At 43.2% G+C, this 19,204-nt stretch overlaps 4 protein-coding genes across 4 annotated transcripts; 1 reads left to right on the top strand and 3 right to left on the bottom strand.

Annotated features, from left to right (window-relative positions):
• Positions 1 to 596: 596 nt before the first annotated feature.
• LOC108089040 (E3 ubiquitin-protein ligase CBL-B-B) lies at positions 597 to 6,094 on the bottom strand. Its single transcript, XM_017187145.1, has 6 exons — positions 5,221 to 6,094; positions 4,365 to 4,772; positions 4,110 to 4,234; positions 3,920 to 4,041; positions 3,732 to 3,863; positions 597 to 2,096 (listed from the first exon to the last, which is right to left on the bottom strand). The coding sequence occupies exons 1-6, from the start codon at positions 5,772 to 5,774 to the stop codon at positions 798 to 800; spliced, it is 2,640 nt and encodes an 879-aa protein (XP_017042634.1). The 5' UTR covers positions 5,775 to 6,094; the 3' UTR covers positions 597 to 797.
• A 2,497-nt stretch (positions 6,095 to 8,591) lies between these two features.
• On the top strand, positions 8,592 to 14,896 carry LOC108089042 (agrin). The gene is made up of 4 exons (XM_017187148.2): positions 8,592 to 9,804; positions 12,850 to 13,873; positions 13,934 to 14,131; positions 14,233 to 14,896. Exons 1-4 carry the CDS (start codon positions 9,564 to 9,566, stop codon positions 14,774 to 14,776), a joined length of 2,007 nt encoding a protein of 668 aa, XP_017042637.1. The 5' UTR covers positions 8,592 to 9,563; the 3' UTR covers positions 14,777 to 14,896.
• LOC108089041 (exocyst complex component 7) lies at positions 14,841 to 19,041 on the bottom strand. Its single transcript, XM_017187146.1, has 8 exons — positions 18,918 to 19,041; positions 18,698 to 18,863; positions 18,120 to 18,631; positions 16,504 to 16,568; positions 15,711 to 16,441; positions 15,328 to 15,650; positions 15,095 to 15,228; positions 14,841 to 15,038 (listed from the first exon to the last, which is right to left on the bottom strand). The coding sequence occupies exons 1-8, from the start codon at positions 18,963 to 18,965 to the stop codon at positions 14,936 to 14,938; spliced, it is 2,082 nt and encodes a 693-aa protein (XP_017042635.1). The 5' UTR covers positions 18,966 to 19,041; the 3' UTR covers positions 14,841 to 14,935.
• Positions 16,746 to 17,726, bottom strand: LOC108089043 (protein matrimony). The gene is given in 2 exon segments (XM_017187149.2): positions 16,746 to 17,690; positions 17,693 to 17,726. Coding segments are annotated over 2 exon segments (642 nt in total). The 5' UTR covers positions 17,712 to 17,726; the 3' UTR covers positions 16,746 to 17,067.
• Positions 19,042 to 19,204: the final 163 nt, after the last annotated feature.

Genomic DNA, 19,204 nt, shown 5'->3' with positions numbered 1-19,204 from the left:
TCTTAATTTAAGTGTACATAGCTATATTTGATATCCAAGGGTTGTGCTTAATTTTTTGTTCGCCTTTTAGCAATATTTTTCGTTTTGTTTTTTTTTCTCAATTAATTTTTGAACGGGGAAACTTTAATTGCTTGTGCTGGCTACGCCAAGTGTAGAATTTTAGGGTTTTAATCTTCTGGGATCTGCTAACTTAGCGTAACTATGGGACAGGTGTGTGGGTTTGGTGCTCCTAAATCGAAGATATTTACCATGATTTGTGAGACTAATGGGAATTTCGTTTTTCGATTACAGTCGACCTTCTCTAACTTGGTTTTTTTTTTGTATATCTTTGTCAAATTTGAGTGGAACTAGCGTTTTACGACTAAGCTTCCTGGGGCATTCTAAACTTAAATCATACAATTTCTAGGCTTCTACTTCCTATATACAATGTAAAGTACAAATAAACGTTAATAAGTTAATTTTTAAATGTGTTTTTGTGAGCAGAATCAATTATTTATAAATTTCTTAATTCGAATATTATAAATAAACCGCAAAGCATTTTGAACTTTATATAAAATTATAGATTTGAATATTTTGTACAACTAATCTTGTTCACACAAATTAAATATTTTAGCTCTAAAATAAAATACATGACCTAATAGCAAACAATTTCGATTTGAAAAAATATAACAATCTATTTAAAAGTGCAATAAATATTTAAATATAGATTTTAGTTAAAGAAGTTCGACTGCTGATAGATTTCTTAAGCTTTGGGTTAAGCACTAACATCCGATTTAACAATCCGCCGGCGTGGTACTTCAGGCGCTGTTCTTGGAGACAAACTCGCGCAGGATGTCGCCGGCCATCTCGATGTTGTTCCGCGAGATTCCCAGGGCGGTGATCGCGTTCTCCTTTGAATAGCCGGCATTCATCAGCCGGGCAATGTACTCCAGGTTAATGTTTTCGTAGGGCACGGTGCCGCAGTCTTTTTGATTGATCGTCACGTTCGCATAGAGCAACGGTTGCGATGGCTGGCTGGGATTACTCCCATTTCCGGCCACCGCCGCCGCCGTTGTTGTTGTCGTCATTGTGGTCTGGCCCTGTTTGACCGGCGTGGGCTTCTTTCCATTGGCCAGCGCTGCAGCGGATCCTCCACCGCCACCACTGCTGGTGGTGCAGAGCTGTGTGTAATGAGAGGAGGCCGAATCCTGCCGGGTCAGGGTAACGCCACGCGCCTCCAGCGGACGAGTATCGATCACCCCGCTTATGGTTTCCGCCGGACCCACCTCCACGATGTCCTCGTCCAGTAGCGAGAGCACTGGCGACGTGGTACTCGTTGCTATGCGCTGCTGTCGCATCAGATCCTCGGCCAGGGTGTCCACGCTGGGCGAAACGTGTGGCGGAATCGGCGGCGCCGTCGTCTGGGGCGGCACATTGTCCAAACTGCACTGGATGTTGTCGATGCTCTTGCTGCTGCTGGGCGGCGGTGGTGCCGTCGCCTTGCTCGGCGTTTCCACGCCCGGTGAGGATTTCCTGGGCGGCAGTGGAGGAGCTACCACCACTGAGGCTGCTCCTGTTGCAGGGGTTCCCGGATCGTGGAGATTCTGCAAGATGGCATACGAACTTGAGCTGGAGGCGTTGTCGCTGCTGGTGCTGCTGTTGTTCACCGAGTTCTGCGGCAATTTCTGTCCATACGTTGAGTTGGCCACACAGGATCCGATTAGCGGAGCACTCATTCGGTTCGTGGTCTTCTGGTTGGATGTTATCACCCCTCCTCCATTGCTGAGGACTGCTGAAGCCGGAGGAGCCGAAGGTTGGGGTTGCTGGTGCTGGGAGGAGGAGGCCGATGACAATGATGCTGCCACCGTTGCAACTGATGCCGAAGATGAGGAGGAGGATGTGGAGGCGGCCGCGATGGAGGAGCAGGAGCTGCTGGGCAGGCTCAGGGTGGGCGTTCCGCCCGCATAGAGATCATTCTGCACGGCCATCAAACTGGGCGTGGTGCTCCGTCGCCCCAAGCGAGGCGATGTGTGCGGACTGTGCTTCTCAGAGGCAACCGTCGTGGATGTGCTAAGTGCGTGCAGCGATGAGGTGGCTATGTTGAAGTCGCCCATGTCCTAAACATATCCAGAACAGAAATCAGATTAAAGGTCTCCTTACAGTTCAGTGAGGACCAGGCATGGAATCGTTAAAAACATTTAAACTGACAGATTGCCAAATTTTAAAAATATTTCAACTAAGAGATTGAAAAACATATAACAAATGTAAATATAACTGTAGGTATATTAAATTCCCGAATAAAAAATTGAAGCTTTTGATCTTAATTCCATGACAAAGGATCCAACTGAACAATGTAGAACCTTTTAAGCAAATGGTTGCCGATCATAGAGCATGCCGCTGGCTGGAGGAAATGGGCATGCACATCAAACAGAAAATCTGAAGAAAATAAGAGGTCTCTAGTAGAAACACAGCTAAATAAATAAGGAAACATAAAAATCAATTCAAACCAATATTTAAATATTCGTATTATGCATATATTTTGTTTTGTTTCGGTTTTTTTTTGGTCGTGTGATTTTTTTTAGCCGTAACTTATTAAGGAAATCAAGAACTAAACGCTAATGTATAAAAATTGCATTAGATGTATTATATAAATAATTTCTATCGTGTAACATTAATGCGATTTGTTTAGTGTTATATTAAGTTAACGAAATGAGCCGAAAGATGAGTTCGATTTTAAAATTTCTCTGCTAATACTTTTCGTTCGTATTTTTAATAGCAACGAGCGCTATAAATTCTGGCCTTGTGACACAGGAAATAAGGATTTCATTTACATATGTTCTAACTAAATTGTCGATCGGTCGACGAGGCCTCCCCTGTGGTTTAGCCTGCTATCTTATTTTCATTTCTTTTTTTTTTTTTGTTAATAATAAATTACAGTCTTAGGGCAGCGCAGTGGCTGCTTACAAATAAAATTGAATTGATGGGGGGAAATGAACGCACGCTACTACAAACTAAATGTATCTTTGGAAGTATTAAACAATAAACTAAAATGAAATAAACACATAACGGGGTAAAATGGATAAGACAATGATTCTAGAGTTAGGGATAGATACAAAAAATACTATCGTTTACGGATAGAGAGATAAGTAAGCTCAATACGGAAGAGAAAATAACAAAATAATACAGAACAGGTTACAATTATAAATTCCATAGTGCCTATGTACAAAAGTGCAATCGAGAGCGAATCGAATCGATTAATATGATTCATAAACAGAGGCGAACGTGATCAATGAGAGAGGAAGAACGAACAACTAAACGAACGCACACAAACCAAACCAGCAAAGAGAAAACAGAGGAAGCGATAACAAACGATGGTTGATGAGCGACTTCCGGTCAAAGAACTTTAACTACGTTATGCATGTGCGCGATGGACAATGGTTGTGGTTGTGGCTGAGCGTGTGTGCGTGGGTCTATGAGTGTTAGTTGCATGAGTTTGGCTAATAATTTAAATATGTTACAGCTAAACAAACAAAATTAAACTCGAAACTGCAACTGCAAACTGCAGGCTAAACATTAAACTTATATAAACAAAATAGCAGTTGTAAAATCTAAGGTATATAATGTATATATAGGCATATATAACTGTATAAACGAACCAAAGGTAATCATAAGAGTAATATGTATATAAATAGCAGCACAGGCGGCAGCGGAGCAGGCGGATCAGGCTGATCAGGCTGTGAACAAAACTATACCTCAGTGTCATCGTCGTCCTGCTGCTGCTGTCGCCCATTGGTGACATTTCGGTTGTGTTGCTTGCGTGGATCGAAGGCGTCCACAACAATTTGTTCGGTGCCCTTAATCTCGGCCCGACAGAAGGGACAGCCCTGTAACAAAAACGACAAGTTAAGTGCGTCTTTATTTATAAACTAACTTTGCTCACCTGTCCCTCGGAATCCACTTGCCAGGAGGTAAGGCACGGCGTGCACAACAAGTGCCCGCAGGGCTCTATGCGGATGTCCTTGTCGTTCTCCGCACAGATTTTGCACAGCTGAAACGTGCTTCCTGCGTTTCATAAAAAAAAACATTTAGTAAAAGGTTTAAGACGGGGCCGTAATCCGACTAAAACTCACCCATTTCACAGTATAGTTCGTATTGCTCTTGAGTTACGGTTATGTGGTCCTCAGTGGGACTTTGAACGGCAGAAGACAGATCCGGATTGTAGGCTTGGCCATCTGGATACAAGTAAAAGCCCTCGCTGAAAATCGAAAATAATATATTTATTAATAAACAAGAAATGGGAGTGTTGATATCCTAAGCAAATTCAAAGAGTGGATGTGAAGACCACCAATTCTTCCAATTTCTATTAATAATCTACTATCTCTCACCGATGGCCATCAAGCAGCGCCTGACACAGCGATTTGTTTTGCGGGATGGTCTGCAGTATCTCGCCCTCCGCGGTCACGTATCCGATGGCCCACTGACCCAACCGCGTGCAGGAGAGCCGGAAGACATAGCTGCCCGCCTTAAGAATGTAGCGCTGTAGTCGCGCCTTCACCTCGTCGTAGGTGAGGAAGGCCACGTAGCCCGGATGTGTGACGGCCAGGATTTGCCAATTGCGGAGCAACGTCACCCACGGCTGAAAAAGGCGTGTGAACACGTCGAATTCAAAATTCGAGATGAAGTCGTTGCAGGTCAGATCAATGGTGGTCTTAAGGGCCATGGCCTCCAAGCCGGAGATTATGGGATGTACTTTATTGAGCTCCTGTCGAAAGATTTTCCAGGGAACCAATGTGCTGCAATGACAAAAACGAAATTGTAAGTAGTTGTAGATTGAATTTAAAAAAACATTTCAATGCACTCATAAAAGTATCTCACTTATTGGATCTTAAATCTTAATAATCGACTATTCTTATAACATTTCACCTGTGAGTTTTAAAGTCACCATAGTTAACTACTTGAAACTGGTTTAATCCAGATATGGTCTTAGTGTTAAAAAGTATATCTAAAATAAAATGGGTTCTTTATAATATTTTGTTATAGGAGAGCCATTATTTTTGAGTTTAGTCACATAAATAAGTTTATGTATTCCACGTAATGATAATTCTTTTGTTCTTTTGTCTACATCCTGTGGAGACTTTAATCTGAATTCTTTTGCGACCTTAAAGGCCAATAGGATTTTGTATAGATCTACACAGACAACATCACTGCACAACCATTTCCTCCTTCTGGCACTCAACTCACCTGTTACCGAAGTTACTCTTCCAGAAGTCTGCCGCATCCGCTTTGGTAATCCGGAATTGATCCCCGGCGAAGACACCATTGGGGAAGATGGCCTTCAGTTCGCTGAGCATGTGCGAGAAAACCAAACTCAGCTTGGTGAGATTCCGGCGGTAGTGTGAGTTCTCGTCGAACATCTTCTCCTTGCCCTCCTTGAACAATTTGATGGCCTGCTTGCACTTTCGCATCAGGTTGTTAATGAACACGTTAAAGTGCTCGTTGGCATGAAGCAGGTGCATCTGGTCCTCGTTTTTCGAGTAGATCAGCCGCAATCGCTGATACGTATCCGGCAGGATGTCCAATATGAAGGGGGGACTGTTCTTAAGGTTCATCTTCGGCTGTTGGCATAGTTTGACCACCTTGTCCATCAGTTTCCAGGTCTTCTCGAGCGTTTTCTTATCGGTGGACAGGCGCTGGGAGACACAAGCTTCCGAGATGGCTTCGTGGAGCTTGGAAAACAGCGATGGGAAAATCTTTGGCTGCGATTGCACACGGGTTCCACTGCCTCTCGTCGCCATCTTTTCTCTCTGCCGCTGCGCTGCCGCTGCTTCCTCTACTGCTTCTTCTTTCCCTCACTGTTGTTGTTGTTGCTGCTGCTGCCTCTGCGTAGTTGTAGTGGTGATTTGTATGCGATTTTCCCTATTAGCTATCCCTGCAATATTTTAGTCTATCCGATTTTGCCCCGATCTTCAACGCGTGAAATCGTGGGGTCAGGCTGTATCTGTAACTCTGCACTAGGCGTGTGCATTTGGGGCTATTCGTTTCGGCGACGTTTGCGTTTTTTAACCCACACAATATTTTCGACTTTTTCAATGAGCGATGAAGGTGTGACCGCGGCTGCCACGCCAGTAAATACCAGCGAATGGTGTAGTGATGGGCACACTGATTCAGGGCTGCATTTCCATGTGACGTCACTGTTGACCCTTGTGAAAAATACGTTATAAACGTGGTTTAAACCAAGTTTTGAAAAGCTTTCAATAAGAATACAACTTTAATACATTTACTGTTTATTGTTAACCTAAAACAAAAATTTGTTTAATGCTACGTTAAATAAAAGATAATTACATTTTAAGCATCCAGTTTACCAAAATAAAACTTAAAGCAAACAATAAAGGTTAACGCACAACTATCCATGATGTCTATTCAATTTTATTTTAGCTTAATGCCATAAATAAGTAAAAATGGAAAATAGGTTGTTTGTCATTTATTAGACCCAATATATTTGACATAAAGGAACTGTTGTCAATTTAGCTGTAGCCTAAAATAATAGGACTTGTTTTGCAGCCGTAAATTGGTACGGAGTAAGCGTTTCCATTCGTTAGAGATTATTTTCCCGGCAAAGGCGAGAACTCTCCCCCGGCCATATAATTTCCGCCATTTATTTCTCGATTTCGATCCACAGCCCCGCATTTATATAATACTCACACTGGTTTGCTCGGCAAGGCTAAGGCTGTGATTAGATGGAAAGAAAACCCGCAGAACAGGTGCGTGGCTCTTGCCTTCTATCGTTCATCATGGCCATCTTTTCGCACACGGTTGTTTCTACTTTTTTCCGTTGTTTTTTTTTTAATATGCACTTCCACTGCAGCCGCAATTTTCACTTTCCATTTTTATTGGCAACCGCAGGCGAGTGCCGTCAAATATTTGGCCAAAAAGAAACTGCACGGCTGCCAAAAGGTTTTTACGTCTCCGGCGGCCTGGCTTTCTTTTAATTAAATTTTGGTTTTCTGTTTTTAGTTTCTTATTTTTTGGTTGGGTCTTGATTTTTTTTTGTCGTGTTTGGGGTATTAGTTCTGGGAGCTGGCGCTTAAAGCCGAGTCACGCCTGTCATATGCAGTTTGGCTTTTTTGTTCAGCTCGGCGTTTGGCTCTCTCTGATCTGCCCAAAAAGCTAACTGTAAACATTCACTTACTGACCTCTTTCTCGGCGGCAACTTCCACCTCCACTCAATTTTCTTTATGCACGCGACTCTGCCGCCAATGATCTGCTGCACCATTGTCCTCCACCCCTCCCGAGCACAGTGGTTCGATTTTATGATGAATTATGATTTATTGCTGTTGGTTGCGGAAGGAAATCGCAATTACATCAAAGAATATTTTTCACACCACAGAAGTACTCAAAAATTGCATTGTTTTTAGTCCCAGGTTAACCAAGTCAATACATAAATAAAATGTTCAATACCTGTAAAATGATTTATTGATTAGGTTTTGAAAAAAAAAAGAAAATACAATGTTACTCTTTTAAAACTAAAATTCAATGTAAAGGAAATAACCAGGTATATTTATTATTCAATCTTGCAAATGAGTGATTTAAGTAAATATTTGATTAAAAACGTTTCTAAATGATTGATAATATCATAGGAGAGGGTAAAAGTGTTCATAAAAATATTGATTTCAACGAATTAATCATTGGTAAATCACCAAAAATCACCACGGACACTGTGCTCCGTGAGAGTGGACTATGTGTGTGATCTTTGAGGTTGTGTGTGTGTGACCCTTATTCGCAACAGCCGCTGAGGCGTAAAATTTATGGCTTTAAAGTCTACAAGTCTATAAACACAGCTTCCAGGCTGCACTTTCTACTGCAACTTCAATGCAAACTGCCACTGCCGCAACCACTGAAACTGCAGGAGAGGCACGGATGGATCTGATCGGATCGGAGATCGTGTATGTGCGTTATAATTTCAAATGCGGCGCGCCTTATTGGTTGAATTTTGCTGCCACTTTTGGCAAATTAAATTTGTACGCAAAACCGATTAGGCCAGCAGACATGACCAAGTTGTTATTTTAAATACCGACAACTCCATTTAATCAATATGCCCAGGCAGGCAGAAATGCACTTTGAAAAGTGTTGACATTGAAAAGTGGGGAAAAACGCATAAAAAGGAAAGCTTTTTACCTTAAGAATAGACTAAGATATAGACCATAATTATTATGAGGTTCTAATTTCCAAAGTACTACATTTGCTTATAAACTTCCACTTTTTGTAAGTCAAATTTTTATGTATTGTAATTATGTTATTTTAATTATGTTTTAATATTTTTTTAAATAATTTTATTAATGGCCCAGAGCTTTATAGTTTCAATATGGAAGCGTTACAGTTTGATCGAATTAAACCATTCTAAAGTAAAGAGATTCTTTATGAGAGTATTTTTCGCCACATTTATTTTTATAAGTTTAAAACGATTTGAAATCATTTCGAGTGTAGCAGCAACAACAACAGCATGTAAGAGCGCAGTCCGACGTTGGATGCTCTGCTCTGCCAGCGTCGACTGCGCTGCCTTTCACCCATATAAATTTCTTTTCATTGCAAATTTTTTGCCATTCGTCGGCGCATTGTCAAACCTTTCAGACGCAGTTGGAGCTAAGCTTTCCGAGATTTCTGAGCGACGACACTACAAAGGCCTAACAAAAAAGCGAGAGGAAAATAAACAAAAAAAAAGAAAATAAAAAACGAAGAAGACAATACAAATTGTACAAATCGGATGCAAGCGCGTGTGTGTTGGTGTCCATTCATTCGTTCAAAGCGCGCAAGAATAACAATAAATAAAACACAAAATGCAGTCGCAGATGCAGTCGGCGTCGCAGTAAACGTCAGCAGAGACGTCGGCCGAGGCAGAGGCAGTGGCAGAAACAGTAGCAGCATCCGATTCCAAAAGAGATCATTTTTCATATGCGAATCGAAACTCGAAGAGCGCGCATCAAAGCCAAATTCAAACGGCGAAAGAGTAACGAACAAAAACGAATTGTCTTGTGTGCATAATACGAAATAAAAAAAAATTACAAAAGAAAACCCCTGGCAGAACGTAATTGAAATCAAATTAAAGGCGGGCCGTGCAAAAATAAAAAAGAATTAAGCCGAGGCGATAAAAAAGAAATTATGCTCCATTGTGCGATTGTGTGAGAGGTCAAGTGCCCGGCGGCAAGAGACAAAAAGAGATAGATGCAAGTTTAATGTTAATAGGCGAACGAATGAACTCATAAAAGGGCAAAAGAGAGGGCAATACGAGGAAGCAAGAAGAAGAAGAGCAGGCCAAGCCCAAATGACCGCAAGAATACCGTTAATTCGAACAGCTTCAGCGGTATTACGAGCATTTATATAGACCTAATACAGAGAAAAAGAAGAAAAGAGAGAAAAAAACTTTCTTCACACATAACCAGTGAACTTCCAGACGCATAAAAGTTTGCTACTATTTCAATTTCAATTGTTAACGAGCGAAAGCGCCGCCCGTCACGCACAACAAAAACAACTAAATAAACTACTAAATACAACAACAAATAGAAGGAAAAGTGCAGCAGACAGCGAAAATGTACCAGTCGCAGCAGCAGAAACAGCATCTCCATTTCGACTTCCATCCCCCCGCCGTAAAAGCCAAAACCCAAATGGAGGTGGCCCACAGCGAGACCCACAGATTTAGCCAGACCGAAAGCCAGATCAAGAGCTGCGGCCCAAGTCCCGACCACATGCACGACCGCAGTCCCAGTCGACAGCTGTTTGGCGCACTGCTGGCCGTGTTCATGTTGGCGGCATTAGCGTCAACCGCCAATGGTAAGTCATACGAGCAATGCACTTAGAGAAACTAGAGTAAGCAACAAGGAAATCCGTTAAAAAATACGAGGGGAAGTTATATACATTGTACTGTATTAGAGAACAATAGATATCTTTATCCAAAAAGTTTATTAAAAGTTTTTTTGGGGTCAGGTGTTTTTTATCATTCCTAATATAAAGTTTTAGATCTAAAATACTTTTAACTTAAATGTTCTATAACCAAATATTATCCATAATCCTTTACTTGAACCTTGATATGTAGTTGGACTTAGAGCAGATTTTTTAATCTGTGCTTTAAGGTTCTTTTGCGTTCTCAAGTGCAAAACGGCAACTGATCTAAAGTTTAAGGAAAGTTGTAGGCCAACTAGACAGCGGAGTGCGGTCTCAATTACCGCCTAATTTCTCCGGGTGTTGAAACGGAGAAGGTGAATCGTGGTCCGGATCTAAGACCTACAGCTGTGCGGCGGTAGAAAGGCCGTCGCAGCGCTATTAATTTCTAAGGTACTACTCCGCACAAAGTGAATGTAAACTGGCACACACGAGAGTCTCACCCAGAGACCCCCAGACCCCAAACTCCCCATTTAATGCCATCACTCCGCGCGACGCACAACATGCTCGTAAATATTTTCGTGCACAATTTGTCCAACATTCAAATAAATTCATTAAAAGCACGAAGGGGAGATCCAGAAGCTAGGGGCCCTGTAAGGGGGGGCCTATAGTTCATGGGGAAATCAAACTGACCGCACAGTGGAAACGAGCTTGGAATCGTGAAAATCGAAAAAGGGGGGTTCAATGGGGGGGAATTCCTCGTTTAAAGTTGACCCGGAGCGAAGTGATTTGTTTTACTTGTAAGCGCGATCATTTGGTTAATTGATAACAGCACTTCATCGGCGATTGATGGGTGAAAGATCAATTAGTTGTTGGACGCTGTGATCTCACATATACATTTAATGGGCCCAATCAGTGGCGCCGTGATTCATCTTTGGGCTTGGTCTTGCCACTGCTTTCCACTGTGCCACACCAAACCAGAGTGAACCGGGGGCACACACTCTATTTGTGTATATATTTTATGTACACACATCTGTATATATCATGCAAAAGTCCCTGACCAGCAATGCAGTGCGTTGGTTGCTGGATTTTTCCACTTTTGAAAATTATACGGTGGCTGCTTTTATTATTTCTCTCGCCTTTTTTTTTGCAATTGATGGCATCCGATAGGCAGGAGCCTGGCAGCAACTCGCTGGAGGCCAGGAAAATGCACATGCACTTTGAGGAAAATGTGGTCATTTCACTTTGATAAAAAATGCAGATCTTTTTCTTTAATCATATGATTATTATCCTAAAGGACAATAGTAGAGAAGGATCCTTCGTTATCATCATTATTCACCAAACGTTTTGAAGATATTTTGGTAAACATTTCAAAATACATTGTAATTAAATGCCAATGAATATTTTCTCCATGTGCATTAATTGCAAGAGTGGGTGGGGCGGTTGGGGTCGCATAGTTGCACTGCTGAATGAGATAGGCTGCGGTCGCGGTCTCGGCTTTTGCTTCTGACCATTCCAGCGGATCGTTTACATGTGCATTAATTCCTAACGCCGCTTAATTTTCTCCGAGCTTAATGGCTCCGATTCAGATTCGGACTCGCATCCAGCCGGAGTCTGAGCTTGAGTCCATTAAGCTGGGAATGCGTCTGTCTGCTTGGACGGCCGGCTGGCTGGCTGGATGGATGGATGGATGTTGAAATTTCCATCTTTATGGCCGGCAGCAACAAATTGGAATAATGAACGTGGGTTCAATTATCGCAGCCAAACAATCGTGGCAGCCTCAAAGAGCGCTAATAGATTTCCTACAGCTGGTGGGTATGTGAGTATATATCTGAGCTGAGTGCTTCCTCCGGAGGCGGCTCTCACAGCTTTCTTTGCAAACAAATCTGAGCAAACTCAGCCGAACCGAACCAAAAACGGACCACATCCGACCAAAGACAGCAACGAAATTGTTCGTTCATCGCCGGAGGCAATTAGTGTGGAAATTTCACTTGCAGTTTTTAGCACAGATTAAGCTTACGATTTCTGGAGGGGATTAGCATGAACAATTATAGATGGAGGTCGTTGATAGTATGTATAATAAGACTTGTGCTCAAATCCCCGGTCAAACATAAATGCCATTGTGTCGCTTTACTCGGAATCGAGATCTGAAGACGGGTAACATTTGCCGTTACCGTTAGCAAAGGGAACTCCCCTCCCCGTTTCGCCCCCGCTCCCTACAAGAACTATAACCTTCCGAATTATTCAAGTTAATGGCTGGTTACTTGAGTCGGTCATGCGATCACTCCAGAACCTGGACGACGACGGGGGAGCTGGGGATCGAGGAGGAGGGTCTGGCCGGCCTGGAGGTGAACCAAACAGTGGGTCACAACTGCGCAAAATGCCCTATGATCGTGCGGCTAATCTGACATTTGTATGCCGAGAACCGACTCTTCCGCATGCCGCCAAGAGCTAAAAGAAAATGCAAAGGGAAAGTTTTTCGTTAGCGGGTTCGAAAATAACTTACCCTGGGAAAATTCCAAGGAAAAGTTTTAATAACACCTTGGGACGGGGAGAAAATTTGAAAGGTGCATGTGAAATCCGGTACAATTTTTATTTAGTAATTCAAAAATAAATAAAAATAAAAATATTTTAAGAAAGCTTGATTAATTCATAAACTTAACTTATTTTGTAAAACAAAATGAAAATTTAAATTGTATAATATTGGGGTACCACAAATTCTATTAGCAGAAATAAGATATATTTTAAAATGTATATATGTTTAGTCAGAAACTTGAAAGCATGGAAATTTCCATTATTGCATAATTTGTTGGAAATCTAAATTATTATTACATTATTATGACAATGCAAACTTGGTCCAGTGGTTATTTGCATTCCTTGCAAACGTTTGTTCTTAGGTTTTTCGACTCTAAAAAATATGTAATTATGTAAATTCGATTTTCTTCTGTACTTGGACTATTCAATATCCAAACTTATTAAAATAAACTTGCATTTTAGGCGCTGTGACTGACTCCCCAATCAAAATAATCCGGCTGCCGGCACAAGCGCCAGTTATCCGCTACCGGAGTGCGGATGCGGCGCCGGACTCACTGCTGATCAACTACCGCCAGGATGCCCAGCCGGAGTTGTCCTCGACGTTGATGCAAGCGCCTGGCGCTGCCGCGGCTGCCCTGGAGTCCCTGCTGCGCGAGGAGACGGAGCAGCAGCAGCTGGCGCAGATGGGCAGGCGGAATCGGGCCAGCTCGGCGACCACCGGCAATTGCCCTCGATCCTGTCCACCGAGCATTACCGTCGGAGCCGAACCCGTGTGCGGCAGCGATGGTCTGATCTACGCCAATCTGTGTGAGCTGCGCAAGAAGACCTGCTCCCGCAGTGGAGTGTCCTTGATCAAGGATGTTCGCGACGGCTGCGAGCGATCGAAGGGTTCGGATTGCAAGCACCGCTGCAGCACGGAGAAGGATCCGGTTTGTGGAACAGACGGAAGGACCTATCTGAATCGCTGCATGCTGAGGGTGCAATCCTGTCGGGTGGGCTTGGCCGCCGTGAAACTCTCGCACGTGGGTCCTTGCAGCAATACAAGTGCTGTGCGTGAATCATGCCCAGTGGATTGTAACAGTGCTCCGAAGGATGGACCCGTTTGCTCGTCCGATGGCAATGTGTACAACTCAACGTGCGAGATGAAGCTGCACACATGCGGACAAGGTGTGGTGAAAACGAGCAGGAAGCACTGCCAATCCACGAGGATGTGCCGGGAGTCCTGCTGGCGGGTGGCCAGGCCAACTTGCGGCTCTGATGGTCGTCTGTATGCGAGTCCCTGCAAGATGCGCTCCTCCAATTGTGGAAAGCATGTCTTCGAGGTTCCTCTGTCCTTCTGCATGCCGCAGGAGAGGCATGGAAGTGCCTCCGATGCCTGTCCCACCGAGTGTCCTAAAGCAGAGTCGGATCCTTCATCGCAGTACGTGTGTGGAAGTGATGGAAACATTTACTCATCGCTCTGCGAACTCAAAATGCTCAACTGCGGGTGAGTTTGAATCGAATCATGGTTCAAACAATGTGTATATTTAGACGTTTATTTTTTTAGACCCCAGCGCAAATCAATTCAAAAAGTGAGCATGGACAAGTGCAAGAATAGACTAACTCGGTGCAAGCAACTGCCTCCTTGCAAGGACTTTAACAGCCTGTTTGGATCCATATTCAGTTCAAAGCGAAACGATAAGCTTTGCGGCACGGATGCGAAGACTTATAACAATGAGTGTGAATTGGCCCATGCCACCTGTTTGTAAGTGGATTAACTTTATCATAGTTTAATAGATTTCTTGAGTTAACATAATACAAATCGCATATAACTTTAAAAACCTTTAAATGTTTACCCTATTTTAGACGCGGCGTTAATCTGGCCCACATTGGCCCCTGCACGGATCTCAATTCGCCGACGAAGGACTGCGGGGATGCCTGCACCCGCGCGGATTTGGAGCAGCAGCCGGTGTGCGGATCGGACGGCAACACCTTCGCCTCCATGTGCGAGTTTAAGCGGCGCACTTGCAACCTACGTGTGGTGCCCGTTTCGCTGAAGAATTGCGCCCTGACCGCCGACTGTGAGTCGGATTGTGATGCCCAGCCGCCGAGCTTCGTCTGTGGATCGGATAACAACCTGTACAAGTCCGAGTGCCACATGCGAAAGGAGAACTGTGGCAAGCACGTGTTCGTGGTCCCACTGAAGCGCTGCCTGGCCGCCTTCCAGCTGAAGGGATGTGCCCGCATCTGCCCGAGGGAATTCGAGCCCGTTTGCGGCAGCGACAATAAGACGTACTTGAACGACTGCTTCCTGGAGATCGAGAACTGCAGGGCGAACCAGACGGTCAACGTCAACTACTACGGCGCCTGTGGCCGCCCCGAAGCACCATCCACTAACTTCCTCTACTAGGATGTTTGCGTGGCGCCTTCAATTCACTTGGCATTTAATATTTTTAGGCTATAGTCTTGTATTGTACTTTTTTTAAAATCGATATTTATTGAGTTTGAATTAAAGCCCCCAACGAACTTACAAGGAATGCACTTAAATCCTGGCCCAGAACCTAGTTCTTTAGGCGGAGTCATCGAAGAGTTTGCTCAGCATAGCATTGATCTCGTGCGGCCTGTACTTTACATACTTGTCTGGATTCTTACTGAACTGCACGGCAGAGTAACTGAAAATGAATTAGCAATTGTAGGAGTGTGCTAAAAGAGACCATCATACGCTTACATATTGAAGAACCTATCGTATTTGGGTAATATGTGCTCCACATTATCTCGCTTGATGCCTTCACGCAAAATAACATCGGGTATCGAAATGCCTCGCTGAATTTTGCAGGCCTCCTCGAAGTCCTTGTTAAAATTCTGAATTGAAACAGATATTGATTACGGAATAAAATTAAACTATTTTGTTTTTAAAACAAATAGTTTGAGATGATCGAGGGTTAAACATAGTAGACCTACAGAAAATCTCTCCTTGAGTACACTGCGATCCTTATCCTTGACCTTGCCAGCCACAGGTTTGGGCAGTTCATCCATGGAGTAGATTCCCTGCAGCATTTTTGACCAGGTCTTCTGGTAGCTGGCCTTCAGTTCACGAATCATTTCCAGGTAGCTGTGCTCGCACTCTGGTTCAGCTAGGGTGACCAAATCGATCAGATTGGAGCGTTGCAGCGACTTCAGGATATAATGTATGTTGTTGAGACGGAAGAGATGCTTCGTGGCCTGGTCATTATACTGTTCGCACTTGTTCATAATGGAAAGATTTAGCTCTGCCAAAGCTTTCTCTAAATAAAGTAAAGGGGAAATTATAAATGCACTGACAAAATCCTTCAATTTCTACTCACTAATGTAAATAGCTAGCAAAGCCTTATTGCGTTCCTCGCCAGCCAACGATTTCTTCATCAGAATGGTGTCCAATTGCGTGGAGTAGAGGACATCCTGCGACAAAATGGATCCAATCACATCAAAGTGTTCGTACAAGTGCTCAATAAACCAGATCGTGTTGGAGGTTAGCTCGTGAACGGTGGCATCTTTTGGCACATTGCTCTGCCCCACAATGTTTGTGCTTGATTCGCCTTTAACCACATCCAGGAAGTGCTCCAATGCCTTGGCTCCTGTGTGCTGTAATTTATTGAGCACTTTTTTGAGCTGTTCACGCTGCGCGGGATCATATGTGCGATCAATGTCCGGCTGCAACAGGATCACCCTCTTTAGGGCAGAGAATATTCCCAGGGCGGAGGTCCACTCCTTGCGGGAAATGCAACGCAGGATGCGTTGCGTGATGGCCTCTGCATCCTTGACCACAAGGTCGATTCCACCATAAGCCAACCTAGCAAACACCTCGTTGTGTTTGGACGGTGGAATAATGTCGTTCATGATGGCTCGCTCCCAGTTGAGCAATCTCTGGAGGCCCAGCAGCATGACCAAGTACTTGTCCAGCTCCTGATCACCATCCAACAGATCCTCGGAGGTCAGGTGGTCGCTGTGTGACGATGCCTTCTTTATGGAAAAGCCAGTGGACTGCTCAATGGTCTGGGTCGCTCGTAAATACAATTTATTGGCTTTCTTTTCGAATCTAAAGATCATGAGTTATTAGATTTTTGTGTTAAGATTTTGGTGTTAAGACTCAAATCTTACATTTGCTGCAAGCGGGCAGAAGTTGTCTTTTTTGGTTCCACTTGGCGTCCGCTGTGACGAGGTCTCTGCAATAAATATTGGTAACAAATAATAGTTTAAAAATACTAAACTATAGCTAACCGAAATAAAAACTTTCCGTTACATTCTGTTATATACATAGTTAGTTATAACCCAAGAATATTATAAAAGCGTCTTAAAAAGATTCGTATTGTGATGCAATAAAAAATAAAAACACATTGCAATAATGCTTGTCCTTAAAATATACTTTATTCTTTGTTTATTTTTAACGAGTAAAGAACACAAATTTTGAAGAGTTTACGTTTTTAGTTTAAATATAAGAAAAAATTGATTACAAAATTAGGATGCGGACCGTGTGTTTAATTACAATAATACATTTCATTTTAAAATTATATAATATATTAGTTTTGCTTTAAGACACCAGGTCTCTTACAATAAATTTGACAAAATTTCCACATTACATAAGCACAGCTTCTCTTCACAAAACATTTTAAAACCTTAAGCAACTATGATGATTTGGATCTGCCAGCGATCCGTTTAGAAAGTTTAAAGGGCATCCAAAATGCGGTAACAGTCCTCATCGGTGTTCAAGCCAATTTTAATGAGATCATCCCGCTTCATTGAAGCCAGTTCCACGAGATCGATGTGGGCCTCCTCGAAGTTGGTCACGTATTTCTCCAGGCCCATGTGCACGAGAATCTGTTCCACATTAGCGGCATGGTTAACTACGTATGAATGGTTAGAAGCCGTTATGGAACGGCGACGCGACTCCAGGGTCAACGAAGTGTCCACATTCGAATCATCGGAACAGGTGTCCGGACTGCTATTGATCTTAATTTCCGACACTGGGTCGTCAATCTCCTCCTGCGGTTTGGGTAAACGAAAGACCGGTGGCTTAAGCTGAGTGCGATAGCTTTGCTCGTGCTGGTGTTTTTTTTGATAATGCTGAGAATGCATCTTCATCGGCGGCTTTTTGATGTTTGCAAACCGCATGGGTGATACCGGACTCTTCTTAGTGCCCATGTTCTCGATGGGGGATAGGTTAGGCGAACGGAAGTTGCCGAAAATCGGTGTGGAGCAGCGCACATTGGTGGTGTTCACCTTCAGTGTGTTCCACCTGCGCTCCTTCAACGTTGGAGTGCGGTTAAGCGTTATTGTGGTCTTTTTGCGGGTGTGCGAGAATTTTCCATGTCGAATCCGCTTTTGGTTTAACTTTTATGTCACAGAAAACGACGCGTTCTTTGCTAACTCAATATGGCAAATGGCGGACATGGAAGTTGACCGGCAATGCTGCTAAGAGAGAAGCTTTTTCGAATGGATTCCGTTACCCGAGAACATTAGAGATGAGAATAGTTTTATGTTTAACAGCTTAGTCGTCACACATCGTAGTTGGTAATTGTACCAATTTTTTTCAGATTTTATTTACCTATATTACCCAGTTCCTTATATGCATTTCAATACTTGCTATGATTCATATTGGTCTTACCTTATCCCAGTTTCAACAAGAAAAATTATATCAAAATCGTTTTTAATTATTACGGCGGAATGTTACAAGAGAAAAATCTTAGCCAAAAATTGATAGTAAATCGAGTACTCACCAGTGCTTCGTGACCCCAACTGTTGCTCTTCTGGTGATCCTTAAGCAGGTGCAGCGACCGAAGGACCACATCGCCGCGTTCAGTTGCGTAGATGTGGGTGTAATCCCTCAAATTTTGCTCCAGCCAGTGGGAAATGGTGTAGAGCTCCTCACGGGTGGTCTGCGACAACTGCCTAAAGGACGTATACTCATCGCTGGAGTCATCCTCTATGTAGATAAGATCCAACAATTCCACCGGTTTTAACGGAGCACTGTGCTTCTTTAGTAGCATACTGTAGTGCTGGTTGAGACCCTCGCATCCGGTATTGAACAAACTTGTGACATTCTCTAACTCAACGCTTTGGTCATTGCTGTGTCGAAAGTAATCATTTGCATCCCGCAATTTGGCCAGGGCATCCAGAAAGGCGGAGATGTTTCCCTCTACTGGTCCTTGGTGAATTAACTGGCACACCTCCTGCGAGACATCGTAGTGAGATAGCACACTTTCCAGGCAGTTCAGAGTGGCCTCCAGATCTGAAAAAATGAGGCGGTGACCCATGAGTTTTACTGGGCATCAGTGGGTTGGTTTTCAAGTCCTACTCTTTTGCCTGTTCTGGAGCTGCTCCGTTTCGTGGTAAACGGGCAAAATGGTCTGCTCCAGGTTTCCCAATCGCTTTTCAAAGACCGTAAGGATACTGGACATTTGGTTGGAGAGATCATGATATTTATCCACACGATCTTTTAGAAGGGCTAAATTGTTTGCTTCCTATGGATATAAAAAGTTGATATAGGAGTTTTTGAGGCCGACAACTCATTGCACCTTCTCTAATTTATTATGCGCCTGCAATGAACTGTCCAGATTGTTCATTTTCAAGCGTCTATAGGCGTAACTTCCTGAAGAACAAGCAGTTGTTGCTGAAATGTAAAAATGATTTTCTTTTGTTTTGGTTGGCAGAAATTCACCCGGTCACACTGCGAGCTCCCGCGTTGCCAACTATTTTGAACAAGGAATTTAAAATAAAATTTTTTGTTGAAAAGCCAGGGACTTATTAAATTGTATTTAGTTTTCTCGCCTGTTTAATTTAGCTTGCTTTAAATTAAAGATTG

The sequence above is a fragment of the Drosophila ficusphila genome, unplaced genomic scaffold (assembly GCF_018152265.1).
Source record: "Drosophila ficusphila isolate 14025-0441.05 unplaced genomic scaffold, ASM1815226v1 contig_106, whole genome shotgun sequence".
Classification (NCBI taxonomy): Eukaryota; Metazoa; Arthropoda; class Insecta; order Diptera; family Drosophilidae; genus Drosophila; species Drosophila ficusphila.
The sequence above is the reverse complement of the archived record's forward strand: the minus strand, read 5'-3'. Positions and strand labels throughout refer to the sequence as shown.

Coding starts and splice junctions, on each gene's coding strand:
- LOC108089040 (XM_017187145.1), bottom strand. CDS start 5,774: ATGGCGACGAGAGGCAGTGGAACCCGTGTGCAATCGCAGCCAAAGATT. Junction 4,042..4,109: donor CGAACTATACTGTGAAATGG/GTGAGTTTTAGT, acceptor TATGAAACGCAG/GAAGCACGTTTCAGCTGTGC. Junction 2,097..3,731: donor AGGACGACGATGACACTGAG/GTATAGTTTTGT, acceptor GGATATGTTTAG/GACATGGGCGACTTCAACAT.
- LOC108089042 (XM_017187148.2), top strand. CDS start 9,564: ATGTACCAGTCGCAGCAGCAGAAACAGCATCTCCATTTCGACTTCCAT. Junction 13,874..13,933: donor CTCAAAATGCTCAACTGCGG/GTGAGTTTGAAT, acceptor TTATTTTTTTAG/ACCCCAGCGCAAATCAATTC. Junction 14,132..14,232: donor TTGGCCCATGCCACCTGTTT/GTAAGTGGATTA, acceptor ACCCTATTTTAG/ACGCGGCGTTAATCTGGCCC.
- LOC108089041 (XM_017187146.1), bottom strand. CDS start 18,965: ATGAACAATCTGGACAGTTCATTGCAGGCGCATAATAAATTAGAGAAG. Junction 16,569..18,119: donor GTTGGGGTCACGAAGCACTG/GTGAGTACTCGA, acceptor TATTTATTGCAG/AGACCTCGTCACAGCGGACG. Junction 15,229..15,327: donor TACTCAAGGAGAGATTTTCT/GTAGGTCTACTA, acceptor GTTTCAATTCAG/AATTTTAACAAGGACTTCGA.